Below are 19,875 nucleotides of genomic sequence, written 5' to 3'. Positions count from 1 at the left end.
CCCGAGGAAAGCAGACAGTGGAATATTTTAATAAGCCTTTCTCATGTAGACGCATATATTGGATAGTCATGATAGCGGATCAAAGTATTCGAAACATTGGATATTTAGCTATTTAGCATGATCTTATTATATTATATATATATTATAGGACAAATATTCAAGAATAGAACCTGGCGGGCCTAGAGAAGACCTGAGGACACGTCCAGGTGGAATACAAAATTACCCGCTACCTTAGCAACCAGGTTGGCTTATGTGTGCCTTCAGGAATTTTCTTTTGTTTCTTGCCAAATCAAAGGGTAGGAGGGTAGACCTGAAATGATCAAATTGATCTTTCAAGCTGGAGATGCCTCTTTAGCCCTGACATTGAGATTTTCCTTGGGAGGGAGCCTTTTTTCACAAAGAAACAAACAAAAAAGCTTTAAAATTATTAACTTACGGGAGTTATGGCATACTGACTTACTAAGTCATTCCATACATTTTTAGTGACAACAAAGAGCCCCCTTTGGATCTACTCTACCTCCCCCTCTTGCCCTAAGACCCATAAGGGGGCCAAGCCACATCACCCAGCCAAGGGGGTCTGCACCTGCTAAGGGGGAAGCAGGGCCCTGTGTCAAAGAAGCTGTGGGACCAAGGGGTAGCTGCAGAGCAGGTCCCAAGAACGTGGGACCAAAGGGAGTATTTAAATGATGGCGCCTCACGCCTTCCACCACACAGAACCATGCTGCATTTCCATCCCAGACGTGGCCCCCTTAGTGAGTGACAAGGAAGGCTGGTTTGGGTGGAGTTAGGGCAGAGCGGGAAGGGGCTCTGCCTGCAGCAGGTCCAGGTGGCTGCTAAGCCACAGGGCTCGGGACACCCTATGGGTCTAGAGGTCTTGGTGGCGGGAAAAGATGCCACGTGGAGTTTATCATAAGTGCCAGGAAGCGAATCACAACACAGGCCCCTAAAGCCCTGGGGCAGGCCACGCCGTCCCAGAGCCAGCGTGTGGCAGGCCCCTGGGCCCGGTGGAGATGAAGCCTCTGAGTATCTAGGCAAGGCCATCCACATCTGCACAGCCCGAGCTGACCATGTGAGCTGGACTCAGGGTGTGTTAAACCCTCCTCGGATCTCCCAGTTCGAGCGAGCCCTCTGTTTTCATTTCCTGACTGGTGGAGGCAGCCTGTGGACCTGGAGCTGGGAGCTCAGGCGGGTGGTGGCAGGAGGGCGAGGGCAACTTGGATGGGCAGAGAAGTCACAGCTGGCTGCATGGGAATGCTGGGGGGTGAGGTCTGTGGGGCCCCTTACCTCCTGGGTGACCAGGAATTCCAATCACCCAGGACTTCCCGGCCTTGACCTGGAGCCCGTGGGCTAACCTTTGTGAGGCTCCGGGTCTCATCTGTAAAAGGAGGGGTAACAGCACCACCTTCCCGAGTCTGCTGTGGGAATTCAATCAAACAGGAAGTACAGAAAGTCCCCAGTGCAGGACTTGTCTCCATAAAAGCTTTATCAGTATAGCCTTCTGTGATGGTTAGGTTCATGTGTCAACTTGGCCAGGTGATGGTACCCAGGTGTCTGGTCAAGCAAGCACTGGTGTAACCATTACTGCAAGGACATTTGTGTCTGGTTAATAAATCAGAAGGCTGGTTTATTAAATCACTGGTCAATTGACTGTACCTGTGACTGATGACATCAGCAAAGGGCGTGTCTTCCACACTAAGAGAATTCAATCAGCTGGATTTAATCTAATCAGTTGCAGACTTTTAAGGGAAAGAGAGAGAGGACCTTCACTTCTTCTTTGGCTAGCCAGCGAAGCATCTCCTGAGGAGTTCATCAAATACCTTCATCGGAGTTACCAGTTTGCTGCCTGCCCTACAGAATTTGGACCCATGCATCCTGCCCTATTGAGTTTGGACCCGTGCATCCCCACAGTTCTGTGAGACACTTTTATAAAATCTTTTATTTACAGCTATCTCTTGTTGATTCTGTTTCCCTAGAGAACCCTAACTAACACACCATCTGTGCTAGTTTAGATATATTATGTTCCCCAGAAAAAGCCATGTTCTTTAATGCAATCTTGTGTGGGCAGATGTATTTAGTCTTGATTAGGTTGGAAACTTTGGATTAGGTTGTTTTCATGGAGATGTGACCCACCCAACTATAGGTGATAACTCTGATAGAATTATTTCCATGGAGCTGTGGCCCCACCACTTCAGTGTGGGTCTTGATTTACTCACTGGATCCTATAAAAGAGCTCACACATAGAAGGAGCTCAGAGCAGCTGAGAAAGACATTTTGGAGACAGTTGTTGAAAGCAGACTTTTTCTGACGCTCTGGAGATACTAGCCCAGAGTTATCTCCAGAGAAGCTAAGAGAGAACAAAACACCCAAGAGCAATGTTTTGAAGAATGCACTGGAGCTGAGAGAGGAGCTGGAACACAACCCGGGACCAGCAAACACCACGTGCCTTCCCAGCTGTCAGAGGTTTTCCGGATGTCAATGGCCATCCTTCAGAGACTGTATACTCGTGTTGATGCCTTAATTTAGACATTTTCATGGCCTTCAGATTGTAACTTTGTAACCAAATAAGCCCCCTTTATAAAAGCTAGTCCATTTCTGGCGTTTTGTATAACAGCAGCATTAGCAAACTGGAACATCATCCTTGGCAGCACGAAGAACAGCTTTCCAAGCATAAAAGCTCTTTTGCAATCACAAGGGGAAGGATGGATAGTCTTACATCAGGATTTAAAACTTATAAATGTAAAAACATCCTGAAGCTTAGGAAGTAAGCCACAAGCTAGGAGATAGATTTTTCTTTTATTTATTATAGAGGTGATGGACAGAGAGCACAAAAGTTGATAAGAAAAACGTTTAGAACCCAATAGGAAAGTGGACAAAGGGCATGGCCAATTTGAGGAGGAGATAAGGTCATCTTGTGACCCCAAAACACAAAAAAGCAGTCAACCTCACCAGCCAGGAAATCGATAGCCACCAGCGGAAGGCAGGCCCCCCCCACCCGCTCAGGAGGGAGGGCCCGAGCTCTGCAGCCCACCAGCCTCAGCCCCGGGGGGTCGTAGGCCTCAAGGGGCTCCGGCCTGGGGTGACTCACCCGCTGCTGTCCAGGCTCTGCAGCCTCTGGAGCAAGGTCTCGGAGAGTGTGGGCCTGCTGGCCTCAGCCACCCGGCCATTCTCACCGGAGACAGGGAGCTCCTTGGCCTCGCAGGGTCCCGAAGACAGAGGGATGTTTCTTGGTGGCAGCTCAGGTGGAGATGGGACACATTCTACCCAAGAGAGCAACGGAGTGTCATTTTGGCTGAGCACCAGCTTATCTCGGCATCGTCTATCTACTGAGGGGGCTTGTGGGGGACCCCGGGGGGGAAGGACACCCCTCTACCCCAGCCACCACACTCCACCTTCCTCTCCTGTCTCCCTGACTGGACGGGGACTGGTTTCAGCCATCTTTGGGCCCAGGGACCTGTGTCATTGTGGCAAACACCTGTTAGACATTTGTCTTGCTTCTGAGGCCGTGGGGGTCAGATGGGCCCCCCTAGGCAGAAGGGGGAGCGGGGGAGGGGACTTCAGGGCTGTTGGCCTTGGACAGGTGAGCCAGCAGCCTCGGGCAGGTCTCTGAGCAGGCGGTCCAGGTGGACCCCATCTCGGGAAGCGGCTGCCAGAACAAGGCCCCTCTGAGGGGGAGGGGCTGGGACTAAGGGCAGGTGGGCAGCTTTGGGGGGCTGAGGCAGGTACCCCATGCAGACTTCCCCCTCTCTGCACTTTCTACCCAGCCTTTGCCCTTTCCTCTCCCTCCCCCCAGGGCCTCAGAGACAAATAAAAGAGAAAGACTGGGTTTCTCTTCCCAGCCCGTGCATAAAGCGTCTTGGGGTCTTTTGCCAAACAGCCATCCCCAGAGGGGCAGAAAGAGCCGGGCTGGGTGGGGAGGTGTAGGTGAGGCCCATGTAGGGGACAGGCGGCACTCTGCAGGGCTGCTGCTTAGCCCACAGGCTGCCCCGGACACGCACACATGTGGATATATGGGCCTGGGTCCCTGCTGCCCGATCTGTCACGATCTGTCACTCGGATGAGGAGGTGGAAGGGACGCAGCCATCCCAGGCTCCTGTCAGCTCCCTGGAGCATGGTCCATGTGGGGCTGCTCTTTGCCTGGCTCTTCTCTTCTCCACGGAGCTGCTGAGGCTGCTCCTCAGGGTCTAACCTCTGAGAGCAGGCCACAAGCTGTGCACACTAAATGGGGTCTCCAGGACTGTGGGAGGGGACAGGGGTGCTGGTGGGACCCAAGGGCGCCCAGCCCAAGGTGGGCAGTGGCTCACCAGGCAAGGCCAGGAACAAGCCAGGCTCTCAGGACTCCGATCCCCTCCCTTGGGCGAGACCCGGTGGGACCCGGGCGGCTCCCAGGGCTGGGATCTAGGAAGAGCTCTGGCCAACCAAGGGGCTCTACCAGGTTTCTAGGGGCCTTCCTTTAGGAAATGAGCCTTTAAGGGGACAGACGGTCCCCACCCAGGCCAGCTCTCTCTCTCTCTGCATGCATTTCTCCATCCAACTGATTCTAACATACTTTTTAAGGACTGTACTTTGTTTCAACATACTTTTTAAGGGGCTATACTGACTGTTTTCTTTTAATGATGATACATAACAATACTTAATCATCTTTCCAGTTATGCGTAAGGACCGCCTTCTTCATTCTCCTCACAGTAAAATTCAGCTAACAATGACAATGATGACAGTAGCTGCATTTATTGAGCACCTCCGGGCTTTACATTCATTGACTTATTTGATTCTCATGACAACCCAAGAGGTGGATACTATTCTTACAGTTTCTTTAAAGAGAAGGCTATGGCTCAGAGAGGTTAAGTAACTTTCCCAAGGTCACACAGCTAATCAGGTGGGGAGCAGGAATTGCGGCTCAGGTCTGTCTGACCCCAGAGCCTGTGTTCCTAACTTGCCCTTAGCAGCCATACCACCCTCTCTCCCTCTGAGAATCAGACACACCTGGGCTATGAGCACGCGTTGTGAGAGCAACACCCCAGGACTTGTTCTTCGTGGAGGTTGGAGGGCCTCCCTAAGGTACTGTCTCGGTTTCCTGCCTTCCCTTCCTACCTGTCTCCTCCTCGGGCTCGTCACCAGTGTCCTCCTCCTCCAGCGGCACCGGGTACTGCAGGTGGGTCACCAGCCCCATGTTTTCCTTCTTGTAAAACTCGATGAGCTGGTCCAACTTGGTGAAGAACCTCATGGGGACGCCTTCAGATGCCTGAGGACAGAACCCCCAAACAGAAGCCACAAAGGTCACCTGCAGCGGAGACCGCGGCCCAAAGAGTGACCGCGCTTCCAGAAACAGCCATGGGGTGCCACGCCTGGTGCCTGCCCGCCCTTCCCACTGTACCCACACACTCACATCCGGGAGCAGCAGCTCCCCAAGAGCCTGTCTTCCAAAGGCACAAGTAGAACAGTTTGAAAGATTTTTTTCTCCAGGTGTTTTTTTTTTCCCCAGGTGTTTTTAAAAACTTTTATTTTAGAAGAGTATTTTGTTACACAAGTAATGCATTTTCCTTATGGCAAAATCAGAAAACACAGATTTTTTTTTTTAAAAAAGAAATCACCTGTAATTCTACCACATTGAGAAACCTATTTTCAATAGTTAACAATATGTTTTTCTAGACTTTGTGTGTGTGTTTGGGGGGAGTTATTTTTATTTTTTTCCCTCCAAAGATCATTTATTTATTTACTGTAAGCTGACTCACCCGCCCTTTGTTTTTTTTTAAATTGTGGTAACATATATATAACATAAAATTTGCCATTTTAGCCATTTTTAAGGGCACAATTCAGTGCATTAATTACTTCCACAATTTTTTGCTACCATTACCACCATCCATTATCAAAACTTTTTCATCACCCAAAACAGAAACTCTACCCATGAAGCAATAACCCCCCATTTCCCCTCCCTCTAGCTCTAATCTACTTTCTGTCCCTATGAATTTGCCTATTCGAGACATTTCATAGGAGTGGAGTCATACATTTGTCCTTTTGTGCCTGGCTTATTTTATTCAACATGATGTCTTCAGGGTCTATCTATGGGGCAACATGTACTGGAAATTCATTTTTTCACATGGCCAAATAATTTTCCATTGTATGGAGAGACCACATTATGTTTATCCATTCCTCTGTTGCAGGACACTTGGTTGTGTCTGCTTTTTGGCTATGGTGAATAATGCTGCTGTGAGTATTGGTGTCTGTTTGGGATCCTGCTTTTAATTCTTCAGGGTATATACTTAGGAGTGGAATTGCTGGTTTATGTTTAACTTTTTGAGGCACCTCATTTATTTTTGAGCACAGGAAAAATCTATTCCAGCAATTGCTTTAATTTTAGTTTTATTTTTTCCATTTGCTATGAGTCTGTCCTTTCAAAACCCAGAGAACAGTTTAGAGACTACAAAAATCTTGCCAGTTTGTGTCTCTGTTCCTGATGACAGAAGGAGCCTGGGGATAATTTGCTCAGCCCTTCAAACACCTCACTGAAGCCCCGCCCCTCATGAGGCCCCACCCCTCGCCGAAGCCCTGCCCCTTCACCCCTGTCAGTCCCCCACTCTCTGGGACAAGGGAGAAAGACACGGTGGCAGCAGGCTTGGGTTCACATCCAGCCTCCCCGTCCAGTCGCCCAGCCTGCCCCTCCTTGGTGTTCCCTGTCTCAAGGATGGCATCGCTCCCCAGTGGCCCAGCCAGAAACCCCGGAGCATCTCAGGCTTCTCCCCTCCTCTGGCTCTTAGGGCAGGGTGGACAACACGAGGCAGCCAAGCAGATTCCGAGCTGGGCTGCAGCCCCGGGGGAGGATGAAGATGGAGCCGGGACCCAGGGCAGGGCAGTGAGCCCGGGCTGCGGCAAGGGGTCGGCTGTTGGTGGGGTAAGGATTGAGGATCAGAGGCACCCCTGGCCTCGCAGAAGCATTACACCCCTGTCCTATGATTTTCATTTAATTAAAAACTTTTGTTGAAAAAATATTATCTTTGGAGATCAAGATCAGGGGTCTATCTGCTCCCCAGGGGGTGCCAGCTGCTTTCCCTTGAAGGAAAGGGGGTCCCAATGCACATGGGCAAGGAGGCCAACAGGTAAATAGGAGGTGGGGGAAAACCCCAGGCTGGTGAGCAGGTGGGATCTGGGCGGAGCATGGCTGGCCGGAGTCCTGACCCACCTGCCCAAGTTACCTATTGCTGCCAGCTGGGTTAGGACTGACTTGGGAGCTGGGGGTGGGGCCCTGGCCTGAAGGTCATCAGAGCCACAGCTAGGTGAGATCCGGAGAGCAGACAAGGCAGGATGGTGCAGAGTAGGACAGACCCGGGCATCCAGGCACAGGCAGGGATCTGCCCCTGAACCCTTGATCTGGGTGGTCACCTCCAAGTTGTAGAGGGGACACCTGCTCTGCACACGTGTATAAATCTGTGTAAGGGTGTGTGTGGGGGGGGAGGGGATGCTTGAGCTATATAATAAATTTATATAGAGTTTAACAAAAGGTTTTTAAATTCTGAATAAATTCCTTTGCTTTCACAAAGCCCCAAGTTAAGCAATCTCAAGCATTGTTGAACCAGAAATATCTGAGCAGTGACAGGGCTTCTAAAAAGTAACTTGGATTGTTCAAAATCCAAAGTGATCTATGAACTTGATTTCAGTTAAAACAGCCACGATGAGTGTCATCTCATCAAAGAAGGCACAGCTACTGGGTGACAAGCCATTAGGCATATGGAAAAAAGAATACGAAAATATCAAAGAACGTCAGGGTTAAAAGACTTGCCAGTGAAGCTGGGAAAGGGTTCTCAGCTGGAGGATGTCAGGGGAATGCGGGTTTGAGAGAGCGCGTGAGAAATGGGAATTTCAGAGGCATGAATTATAAGGCACACTGTGATTTCATGTGTCCCTAAAAACCTAGACCATATACTGTGGAACACCATCGACTGTAGACACATGCCATTTCAGAGAGGCTCAAACATGAAAAAAAAATAAAGGATTTTAGAACAGATGGAATATGGGATGCACTAAGCAACCAGAGGGCCAGGGCCATCTAAAAGGGGCCTTTTGGATCCAGTGAAGCAGGAGGTGGCAGGGGGCGGCGGGGGGAGCTGTGAACCCAAAGCGTGTGCTGAATGCTGCAGAGAGACAAATTTGCGGGGATACAGTGAATGCTTGGACGGTTCACGGGAGTCGGGGGGCCAGGTGCTGGCCAACCAAAGCCGCTGGCTGGCTGGGGGCCCAATTCCTGGGAAGGTGGAGAATGAGGATTGAGTCCAAACCTGTCTGGGGGGACAGACGGACAAGCCAATGAATGGTCACCGAAAGTCACTGCCTGGGGAGGGCTGCATCGTCCACCTCCCATGCAACGCTCCAGAGGGGAGCCCTGGGGAAAGCACCAGGCCGTTCTGAGGAAGCAGGTGGCCGTGGCACAGCGCACCTGAGGTGAAGATTCACCTTGCACAGGCGAGTCAGCAGGAAACGGCCTGTCTCGGCAGGCAGCACACGGGCACCGGGAAATGGGGACAGCAGGGGCACTGGTTTAGTCAAGAGTGAAGGGTTCCTTGGAGGAACTGTTGCAAAGCGCTGTCCTCATCCATCTTTGCTCTTGGCACCAAGCTTTGAAGTGTTCAACTTATGTTCAAAGTACATTCTAGAAGAACAGAGCCAGGGATCCCAGACAGGGATTATAGAAGCTTGGAAAGAGGCCTGAGAAACAAGCCAGTACTTCAGGACTCAGCGGGCCCAGTCTGGGATGCGGGGAAGAATGAAGTTTAGACGAGGTGGTGGGAGGCTCAAAATTTTCAGTGCAGAGAGGAGCCAGCCCAGCTTGAGAGGCCCTGCACCAAGGCAGGTTGGCCAAGGGGACAGGGCAGTGTCCCCTGAAGGGCGGGCATACCTGGGTGTGACCTAACAAACCCACCAAGGCAAAGCCAAGAGCCCCCAGGAGGGGCTTTCAGGCAGGCAGCGCCCAGACCCTGGGCTGGCAGGAGCATCGGGCCCCCGGGGAGGGGCCGGGGCTTCCCACCCTCGGCAGGTCCAGCCAACGTCCATCCCCCTGGCCATGTGCCCCTAGTTGGGGAGCCCGGTCTGTTTGGCGGCTGTTGTGTGGCCGGCACTCATGCCAAGGGCCTGGCAGCAGGAAGTGCTCCGCATTAGTGGCTGGATGGATTTGCCGCGCTGAGATCAGGGGGACAGCCAGGAGTTTGAAGCCGGGAGCTAAAATGGTCAGGGAGAGTCTTCATGGGCCTGGGACTGGGATGCAGAGAGGTGGCCGGGAGAGGAGGAGGGGAGCAAACCCACCCCAGCACACCTGCCAAAGGCAGTGCCTTTCAACAGTTTAAAAATGCAAACATTAAAAATGTTGCTCAGTAGGTTGTCGTGTGTGCCAGTCCGGGCCCTGGCAGGAGGCAGATGTCACCTTACACTGGGTCATTTGAGAGAATTTATTGGACAGGGCATAGGGATGCTAAAAAGGGGCTCCCCAGGGCTAGCCACAGTGGGGAGCAGTCAGCACTCCTAGGATGGCCACAAGGGGTGGGGGGTACAGTGCCAGAATGCAGAGAGGGGGTCCCTGGGTGGTAGACCCTCCACCCTCACTGTCGCCTGGCTGTGCTCTGTTTGCACAAACCCAAGCAGAATCCAGGGGAAGGCACAGCCGAGAGCGGAGAGGGCAGCGGGCAGACCTGGGAGGGAATGGAAGACACCGGGCACATCCGGGCTCTGGGGTAGGACGCCCAGGACGCCGGGGAAAAGCCAGGGCCGGGGCATTCAACACGAAGCACTCGTGGTCAGGCCGGAGGGTAGAACCAGGCTACACTTCCGTCCCGGGAAGGGGGGCTGCCCTGGCTTCTCAACGGCCAAGGCCCACCAGACTTTGTTCCTCATTCTGCAGAGACTGCCTTCCTGAAGAGATTTATCAAGTCATTTTGAAATAGAGAAGGAAACCCAGGAGACTCAGTCAGCTGGGTGCTCTGAGAGTGATCCCCTCACCATTCCCGACAGTTCCCACAGATAACTGGATTTCTGTTTCATGGCAACTTCCCCATCTACCAGGAACGGATTCCTTCTCTCTTTATCAGATAACTCCAGCACAAAACAGATAACTCAATTTTGAAAAAGGCACCATTTCATCCTGTAAATCAGACTATTAACAGTGACTTGCCAGGCTCAGATCAGACAGACATCCATTAGGTGTCCGCTGGATCGAAGCAGTGGACCTAACTTACCAAGAATCATAACCAAAAGTCACCCAGAAAAAAATGTGGTAGGGGTTAGTTAGTTCAGATTGTGAAACAAAATAGCTCTCGCTTCTCCTGCCTCCCATGAAAATCTCCAAGTCTGTGGAAATTTCCAGGTGATTCCAGCAAGATCATTTCCACGAAGCCTCTGCCAACAGCTCCCCACCAAGCCCAGCTCAGAATAACAGCTCATCCTGCCTCGTGCTGCAGCTTCTCTGCCTGATCGTAAGTCCTTGGAGGAAGGTGATTCTGATCTACTCCACCTCCCAGTCCTCCAAGCACCTTTCTGGTGGGAAACATAAAATGGCCCCCACCATCAAAGAGTTGTAGAGGAAAACAGGGACGTGGATTTCTAAGCTGGGTCTCGCAGGGAGAAGCCCCTTCACCCTGCTCCTGTGCACCTGAGCTCGCCCAGGTAGCGATTCTTGGGGGAAGATGCAGGGCAAGGGGAGAGGGGCTGCCCCCAGTCATGACAGCAAGGCCATTAAAGCAAAGACTACTGACATCCAAAGCATCCAAGACTCAGGCAGAGCACTCAGAAATTCTGTGTTTCCAGAAACAGCTTTGGGGACGACTTTCAAACACCCCCCTGGGGAGCGGAGGAGGTAGGCAGGGAGCCCCTGGACAAGCTCAAGTTTCCCAGGGGGTAATTTTATCTTCGGCACTGTCTGCTGCCTTCAAAATGGGGAACTGAAATAGGACGAGGCAACGCAGCAGGAAACCCACATGGAGCAAGCCGAGCAGGGTGCCGGGAAGACGTGGCTGCTGCACAGCCCTCCCCCGGGTGCAGCCGGGCCTCCGTTTTTAATGAAAAAGCATATATAACCACTGTGGAAATTTTACAAATGTTGGGACAGTATTAAGTAGCAGAAAAAAGGAAAAAGAAAAGACAACCCTGCTCATTATCCCACCATACCAAAGCATTTATTTCAAGTTCAGTGAGAAAGCCACTAGGAAGGCCTTAGGCAGGGAAGTGACTGCCATTTGGCTGCTGTGAAGAGAAGGGTTTGGAGGATTGGGGAACAGCTGTTACTATTATTATCTCTATTTTTCCGACGAGGAAACTCCAGGCCCCAGGTGGAGGTTGGGAAGGTTGTCTAAGTCTTCCGGGTCAGGGGGGCCAAGCTGGGTGCAACCCCATTTCTCCAGCCTGGGAGCCCCCCAGGCCTGGCTCTCCCACGCCCCCATGGCTACAGCCCCGCACAGATGGAGCAGAGTAGAACACGGACTGGGTGAGGGCAGCATGGAATTTGTCTGTCCAGGACAAGCTGCACCAGGGGGAGGGTCTCGATGTCACTGTAATCTCAGGTGGTCTCCAGAGAGGCCCCTTAGTCTCCACCCCTAACTCTTTGGACCATCACTTCCAGCCCACGGCTGCCCCTGGGTGCTGGGGTCCAGCAGGGTTGTGTCCGCTCTGAGATCAGCTCAGTAGAGGTACCCACAGATGCCGGCTGTCTGTCTGTCCTTCACCGTTGGTGGGACCCACTCCCTCCTGGGCCTGGCCTCGGCCCTCCCTGGTCTCTGCCAGACCCTTCTGCCCTCAAGACCATTTCCGATCTATAACCACCTTCTCTCCTCTAAGCCTCTTCCTAAGAGTCACAGACCCCAACTTTGGTGACAAGGGAGGGCTGGGAGGGAAGGGGAAGGATGGGACAGAGAGAGACCAGGTCATGGGTCTCTCGGGCCTTTGGGGCCTTGGCAAAGAGTTTGGGTTTTATTCTACAAGTGATTTGAAGCCACTAAAGGCATTTAAAAGCTGGTGTGTGTGTGTGCATGTGTGTGAGCACGTGCACGTGTGTGGTATGATCAGATTTACATTTTAGAAAGATCACTTCGGCAGTTGTGGGGGTCAGAAGTGGATACTGATGGCCCAGATGGCCCTCATTCTGGGGACTGAATCAGGGCAGGTGCAGTGGAGGGGGAGAGGATGGGGCCAGCGCTAGAACAGGCAGGGCTACCTGTCGATAGCATCGGGGGGGTGGGAGGTGTCTTGTTGGACAACTCCCAGATCTCCGGCTCTAGTAACTTGATGGATGTTGGTGCATTTAATGAGATGGGAAAGTCTGGGGGGGGGAGGGTGGGCAGGTTTGGGAAGCGCTTTAGAGGTCTTCTTCCAACCCATAAAGGAAAACCCTCTTCAGCCATGTGGTCTAGAAGGGATCCCAGAGTCAGTCTCCTTGAAAGATGATCAGTTCTCCCTCCCCTCCCCTCCCCTCCCCTCCCTTCTCTTGAAGTGGCCAGGACGAGCAGGGCTTCTGGGATTGTGGCTAAGGGGCAGCCAGGGCCCAGGAGGATGCAGCGCCAGTGCGGCTGAGGGTGCAGTTGGGGTGAGGAAGTGACCAAGGCCTTGGACGCTGCACAGCCAAGCCAAGGAGGCGGTTGGGTCAAGGAGGCAGCCTGCAGTCGGGAGATGGTTACCCATGGGGCAGACGAGCAAATAACTAAATATGTGGACAAGACTAGCAGCCAGGTTTCTCACCATCAGAGGAAAGAGTTACAAATACGGAAAGGAGGAAGGTGCGATGGATGTGTTGGATAGGAATGGGAAGTAGCAGCACGCACTCATTTATATAACGTAAATACAGAGGCAGATACAGATGCATGTGTGGGTGTGTGCACAAACACACACATACACACACACACACACACACACACCCGTGTTTTCTAGCTCTGTCTGTTCAGAGGCCCCTAGCAATGAGCACACCTTGAGTTCAGAACTTGGGTGCTAAACACCATTTTACACCAAAAGGAACCAGGGCTCCTGGAGAAATGACTGATACTAGAACTGAGACCAGGAAAGTATAAGGTGGAGCTGGAACATCTATTGCCCCAGAAAGTAAGGAAATGCTCAAAAAGTCATGGAGATTTGTCAAAAGGTTGTAAGAGCCAATTGAAAGGGCAATCCAGGACAACCTGAGCATCAACATGAATAATACAAATAATTAACTGAATCAAATAGAAATTCCTGTAAATGAGAAGGGAAAGCTCTTCCTAACAGAATGCCATTAAGAACAGCCAAAGGAATGATGGGATTAGAAAATCACCATTTGGCAATCCTCACAGTAATGGCTGATTCAGATAAGAATCATCAATAGATGCTAAAACTAGCCTGCAAGAGTTAGAGGAGGAACTGGGTATTGAGATATTCTCAAAGCAGCTTCACACCTGTGCCAGTCTGGATGTATTATGTCACCCGAAATGCCATGTTCTTTAATGTAATCTTGTGAGGGCAGTGGTATTACTGTTGATTAGGTTGGAATCTTTGGATTAGGGTGTTTCCATGGAGATGGGACCCACCCAACTGTGGGTAATACCTTTGATTAGATTATTTCCATGGAGGTTTGGCCCCACCCATTCAGCGTGGGTCTTGGGATCTTGATTTAATCACTGGAGTCCTATAAAAGAGCTCAGTCAGAAGGAGCTCAGTGCTGTAGCCCAGAGAGACATTTTGGAGACGACCACTGAAAGTAGACGTTTGCTACTCCAGAGTTTGCCTGGGAGAAACTAAGAGAACACCCCAGACGCCTAGAGAGAAATGTCCTGGGAGAAAGCCATTTTGAAACACAACCTGGGAGCAAAGGAAGAAGACACCAACCACGTGCCTTCCCAGACAACAGAGGTGTTCCAGACACCATTGGCCATTCTTCTGTGAAGGCCTATTGTTGATGCCTTACCTTGGACACTTTATGGCCTTAAGACTGTAACTTTGTAACCAAACAAACCTCCTTAATAAAAGCCAATCCATTTCTGGTATTTTGCATATCGGCAGCATTAGCGTAGCGAACCGGAACAACTCCCCAGTATTTTTTTCATTATAAAGGGGAAAACAGTGACTCTACAATGGGGAAACATGGCAGACACCACCTTAACCAAGTGATCAAATGGAACTTCACCAGTGATGGAAGTCAACACCCGGTGGAAACACCGAGAAAAACACAGCCTCCCTGATGCGATCATGCCACTGAAGGTGCACGACTTGAACCTGTTTGCATGGAAACACCTCGACACCCCAAGGTGAGGGACATGTTACAAAATTAGCAGCCTGGGTTCTTTGGATATGCCGGGGGTGTGAAGGACAAGGACAGGCTGAGGAGCTGTGCGATTAAAGAATACAAACGAGATATGACAATTGCACATAACACATGGAATCTGTCCAGAGGGGGGGAGATTATACATATAGATATTATATATAAATACATCTATATTTCTATAAAGACATTATTAAGACAGTTGGGAAAATCTGAATGAGGTCTGAGGATTAGATGGTAGTATTTTATCCATGTCAATTTCCTGATTTTAATGCTTGAACTGCGATTATGTAGTTAAAAAGTCCTTATCATTTAGGGAAAACACATTGACGTATTTAGAGATAATGGGGCATTGTCAGCAACTTACTCTAAAACAATGTGTGAGAGAGAATGATAAACAGCGTGGTAAAACTTTAATGGGAAAACAGAGTGAAGGGTGTACAAGCATATTTTGTGCTGTGCTTGAAATTTTTATACAAGTTTGAAATTAATTTCAAAATAAAAAGTAAAAAATTTAAAAAGACCGTCAGGCTGGAAATGATTATAACTTGATCTGGATGGTGGTTACACGCAAATTTTTTTTTGAGTATACACCTTAATAAAAAGTTTGTTAATGGACTTATGTTACCTAGCCTGTTTAATCAGTCTGCACAAACAGGTGCACACACCTACATAGACACACGAAGTTCTAAAAGTTCAAATTTTTTTCATCTTGCAAAAAAATTCCTGGTCTATACACTTCTAAAGGTTTGTGTACAAAAACTACAGCTAACCTGGAAACATCTATGATGCTCAGGTAATCATAATAAATACTAACACACAAAGAATATAAAAGGCCATTGCAAGGATGGGCAGAAGTGAGGTGGATGGCAGCTGCCCCACAACAAAGGGTGCGGTGAGCAGAGCGGGCTGAGCTGAACTGTGTGCCCTCAGGGGCTGCCCAGAGGGGAGGAGTAAACACAGGCTTCCATCCATGCACATTCTGTGAGCCGGGGGTGGAAAATCAAGGAGCAATGGGCAATTGATTGGGCATAGCAGAGCTGGGCTCCAGCAAAACTCACATCCATCGATGAACAAGACAGGTTTTGCTTGGTGACCAGAAGAGAAGGGGAGGGTTGGTTTGGGGGAGGAAGGGCAGAGGAATGGGAGGTGATGCTGACGTGGCTTCTCTTCTCTTCTACACCCATGGACGCAGTTTAAGCTTCTAGGGTGCCTAACCAAGAGACAGAGACTGAGGGCATGGACTTTTGTGGCAGGTTTTGCAAGACTCTGGGCAGGAGACCTCCCCACTGCCCATCATGCAGAGAACCTGACAGCACCTGGGGAAGCGGTAGCTTTAGGCACCTGGGTGCAAAACTCTAGGCAGGGATAGGGGATCGGTGTTCTCGTTCGTGATGTGCAGGGACAATGCAGAGTTTCTGCCATGACCTTGCCTGCCAGAGACGCAAGTGAGCAGGAGCTGGAGAGGGCCCTGTGTCCTGGGTCTGGGGCAGGGGAGAGGGTCTCCTGGAAGCGTTCTGGCTTTCACCCCTGTTCTAGTTTACTAATGCTGCCAGAATGCAAAACACCAGAAACTGATTGGCTTTTATAAAGGTGATTTATTTAGTTACACAGTTACAGTCTTAAAGCCATAAAGTGTCCAAGGTAATGCATCAACAGTCAGGTACCTTCACTGGAGGATGGCCAATGGCGTGCAGAAAACCTCTGTTAGCTGGAAAGGCACGTGGCTGGCGTCTGCTCCAAGTTCTGGTTTCAAAATGGCTTTCTCCGAGGACATTCCTCTCTAGGCAGCAGCTCCTCTTCAAAATGTCACTCTCAGTTGCTTTTGGGGCATTTGCCCTTTCTCAGCTTCTCTGGAGCAAGGGTCTGCTTTCAATGGCCATCTTCAAACCGTGTCTCATCTGCAGCTACTCTCTCAGTTACTGTGCATTCTTCAAAGTGTCCCTCTTGGCTGTAGCAAGCTCCCTCCTTCTGTCTGAGCTTATATAGTGCTCCAGTAAACTCATCAAAGCCCATGCTGAATGGGCAGGGCCACTCCTCCATGGAAATTATCCAATGAAAGCTCTCACCCACAGTTGAGTGATCATATCTCCATGGAGACATCCAATCAAATGTCTCCAACGCAATCAACAACAATACGTTTCCTGCCCTCACAAGACTGCATCAAAGATAATGGCATCTTTGGGGATGTAATACATCCAAACCAGCACAACCCCCAAATGGAAGAAAACTGCAAGAGAATGAATGTCCAGTGAGCAAAACAAATGAGGGAGGTAGGGTGAGAGAGAAGACATTTTGCATTTGTTAACTACTCGGCCTGGACAAGAACAGGGCTTTCACATATGTTATCTAAGGTAATCTACCATATAGTGGGTAGAAATCTTCATCTTCCAGATGAGGAGACTGAGTCCTGGGGAGGTGGAGCCCCATAACACGGGATCAGAGACATTGGCCAAAGAGCAGCAAGGGGGACATATCAAGATAAGCAACAGGATGGAGTGGGACATGGAGGAGCCATCAAATTTTCTAGCCAGTCAGGAGAAGCTTCTGGAGGCAGGAGGGAACCAGACACAGGGAGCTGCCAGCATCTGGGAAGCAACATGGTTGGGGGTCCCTGGGCAGATTCAAGTCTCCTGCGGCCCAGAATCTCTCCGCGTCTGTGGTGGGTTGGTTCGTGTGAAACCTGACATGTGGAAGAAGCTAGCGTGTGGGGTGTCAGCAGGTCTGGCCCCTGCACTGTGGTGGGTGTGGGGAGTCTGGCACTTGCTGTTTTGGGTACATGCTCCTGTTTCCACTGACCTCCCCTCTTGGCAGTGTCTTCCAAACCCACATTCTGGGTGCTTGAGAATGGTGACAGCCAACGCTGGGCTTGTTATGTGCAGAAGTCAGTGATAAGGCAGCTCTGGGGAGGAGGCATGGAGGACAGTAGAAACTGTGACAGTGCTGCCCCAGCCCACCCACCAGCTACAGCCCCCCACCCCCAGCCCCCTGCGAAGCCCCCTGCTCTCGGCCCAGACACCAGGCACTTTCCCAGCACCACGGACAGCACCACGCTGCCTCAGGGCCCTTCTGCCCAGGTCTGGTGGGTCCTGGGGCAGTGGGGGTGAGCTCTGCCTTGCACCTGCCGGCTGGCTGGGGTCCCCCTCTACCTCGTTCCAGCCAGCCCCCACTTCCTGAAGCAGGGCTCTTCACCTTTTCTCTTGCCTTGTTCTGGGCAGACTTCCCGGATCGACTTGGCTTTGTTTCCTTGCCAGTCTCTGCATTCACTTCTAAATCCACACCCCTCCCTGATTCTCAGAGCCTGCTGCCCATGCCTGGAACTGGCATCACCTTCCATTGTCAGCCCCTCTCTGGGGCTCACAATCTTCCATCTTTCACTTCTCAGCTGCTGCTTCCAGTGGCAGCTCTTTGCCAGGTTGGGGTCCCCCACCCTCACCCAACAAAGCTAGCAGCCCCCCAGCCCCCTACCCCCACCCCACTGCACTCTCTAGCCAGGGAACCCCAGGGCAAGGTCAATCTTCCCACACAGGCATTCGCTTCGGCTCCTTGGGCTTTCTCTCCTGGAAGCCGGGCCCTTCCCCGGGCCTTTGAGGTTGGGAAGCCCCAAATCTCTGCATTTGACGCCTCTGATGTTGTCAGTGAGAGTAAGTCCTGTGCTCTACTTGCAGACCTGAGTGGCTTATAAAGTGCTTTGAACCCCTCACATCAAAGGAGCTGCAGATCGAAGGGCTGGGTAGTTTATGTTTCTGGCTGGTACTGAAATGACAGCTCTGAGACGCTGCTTCTGTGGTCTCTGTTGGTGTCACCACAATCAGAATCCAGCTGTCGAGCAAGGGAGAGGGGTGACTAATGCTCTGCATCAGCCCAGGGTCTGGGACCTCAGGCCCACAGCAAAGACCCTGGGAGAGGCCGGGTCCTTCATCAGTAGTCACAGTCGACAGCTAGAAACTCTGCTTTGTACCCAGCGTTACAGTCAGGCAGTTGGTTAACTATGGAAGACCTCCTCCCTTCCTCAAGAGCTCCTGCTAAAAGGAGAGGCACAGACACCCAGGAAGGGGTGTGGGCTGCAGCAGACTGAACCATCACCCCCAATGTCCACTCCTTCCCTGCTGTAGAGTTTTGCATCCACACCCTTTGTCATGGGCTCTGCAACATCTTGCACTGGAGTAGGAAGACTTGCCTTCTTTGCCCCACTGATGTTGGGCTTGGCCAGTGACTTACCTTGGGGCAGTGGGGGCAAAAAGAGCTAGTTCTGTGCTAGGGCTTAGAGGGCACTGCAGGATCCTGTCTGAGCCTCTTGGACCCCTACAATCTGCCATGAGAATCCCCAGGGAGTCACTGGCCATAAAGCCCAGCCCAAGAAGGAAGACCTGAGGAGCAGCCCAGGACCTGCATAGGGGCTGGTCCAGCTGGTCCAGCGAGTCCAGCAGAGCCCGGCCTAGACCATGGGACCACAGCCAGGCTGCAGACCCAGGAGCGGAAAATAAATACTGTAACCTACTGAGACTTTTTTCCCTCTAGCATATCACTTAATTATTTGTTTTTACAGTTTCAAGTATTTGTTCATTTGTCTTCACTTTTTATTTTGAAATACTTTCAAATTTATAGGACAGTTACAAAAATAATATAAACCATATACAGAGAACTCCAACTTACCCCTCTTAGTCTTCCCCAGATACCCAGATCCACCAATTTTAACATTTTGCCATATTTGCCACATCATCCTGTCTATCTATCCACCTGTCTGTCTATATAACTATTTATCAATCAGTTTTAAGAACATTTGAGTGTACACATCATGTTCCTTGACATTTAACTGCCATGTACATTTACTAAGAACAAGGATATGCACTTATGAAATCACCTTAAGTACAGTTATCAAACTGAAGAAATTTAACACTGATACAAGGTGCACAGACTCTATTCTAACGAGCCTTTTCTCCTCCATTACTAGAGCCCATTCCAGATCATTTATTGCATTTAATTGTCATTGTCTCTTCAGCTGTTTTTTTATTATTACTAATTTTTTATATGTAACATGAACACTTTCATCCCAACCCCTCCCAGGCACACCATTTAGTGGGACTGATCACAGTCACGGTGTTGCAGAACCCTCACCCCCACCCATTACTAGAACTTTCCTTTCACCCCAAGTAGAAACCCTGCCCTCATTTTGCATTAACTTTCCATTCCCTTGTCCCCCACTCACCCACCCCTTGGTAGCCTGTACTCTACTTTCTGTCTCTGTGAGTTTGCATATTGTCTGGGTTTTTTTTTTTTTTTTTTTTTTTTTTTTTTTTTATGTTACCACAGAGCTTAAATTTAACATCCTAAATCTATAACAATGTCATTTGTTTGATACCAATTTAAATCTAATAGTATACACATGCTAGGTTCCTATACTCCCCCTCCTTTAGGTATTTCTTGCCACAAATTACATATATTTACAATCAAGAGTCCGACACCACTGGTTTATCATTACATTTTATACATTTGCCCTTTAGAACCTGTAGGAAGTAAAAACTGGAGTTACGAACAGAAGATACAATGGTTCTGGTATTTACTTATGCTTACCCACATCATCGCCCTTACCAGAGATCTTTATTTCTCCATGAAGCTTC

General features: G+C 50.3%; 1 protein-coding gene across 1 annotated transcript in view; it reads right to left on the bottom strand.

The window, feature by feature from the left end:
• The window catches only part of INPP5D (inositol polyphosphate-5-phosphatase D), a 117,243-nt gene that overhangs the window by 66,403 nt on the left and 30,965 nt on the right, over positions 1-19,875 (bottom strand). The window contains exons 3-4 of the mRNA XM_037850452.1: positions 5,089-5,239; positions 3,086-3,257 (exon numbers count right to left, since the gene is read on the bottom strand). Coding sequence (XP_037706380.1) covers positions 3,086-3,257; positions 5,089-5,239 — 323 coding nt within the window. The remainder of the gene's footprint in view (positions 1-3,085; positions 3,258-5,088; positions 5,240-19,875) is intronic.

This window comes from Choloepus didactylus, chromosome 9 (assembly GCF_015220235.1).
Source record: "Choloepus didactylus isolate mChoDid1 chromosome 9, mChoDid1.pri, whole genome shotgun sequence".
Lineage (NCBI taxonomy): Eukaryota > Metazoa > Chordata > Mammalia > Pilosa > Megalonychidae > Choloepus > Choloepus didactylus.
The sequence above is the reverse complement of the archived record's forward strand: the minus strand, read 5'-3'. Positions and strand labels throughout refer to the sequence as shown.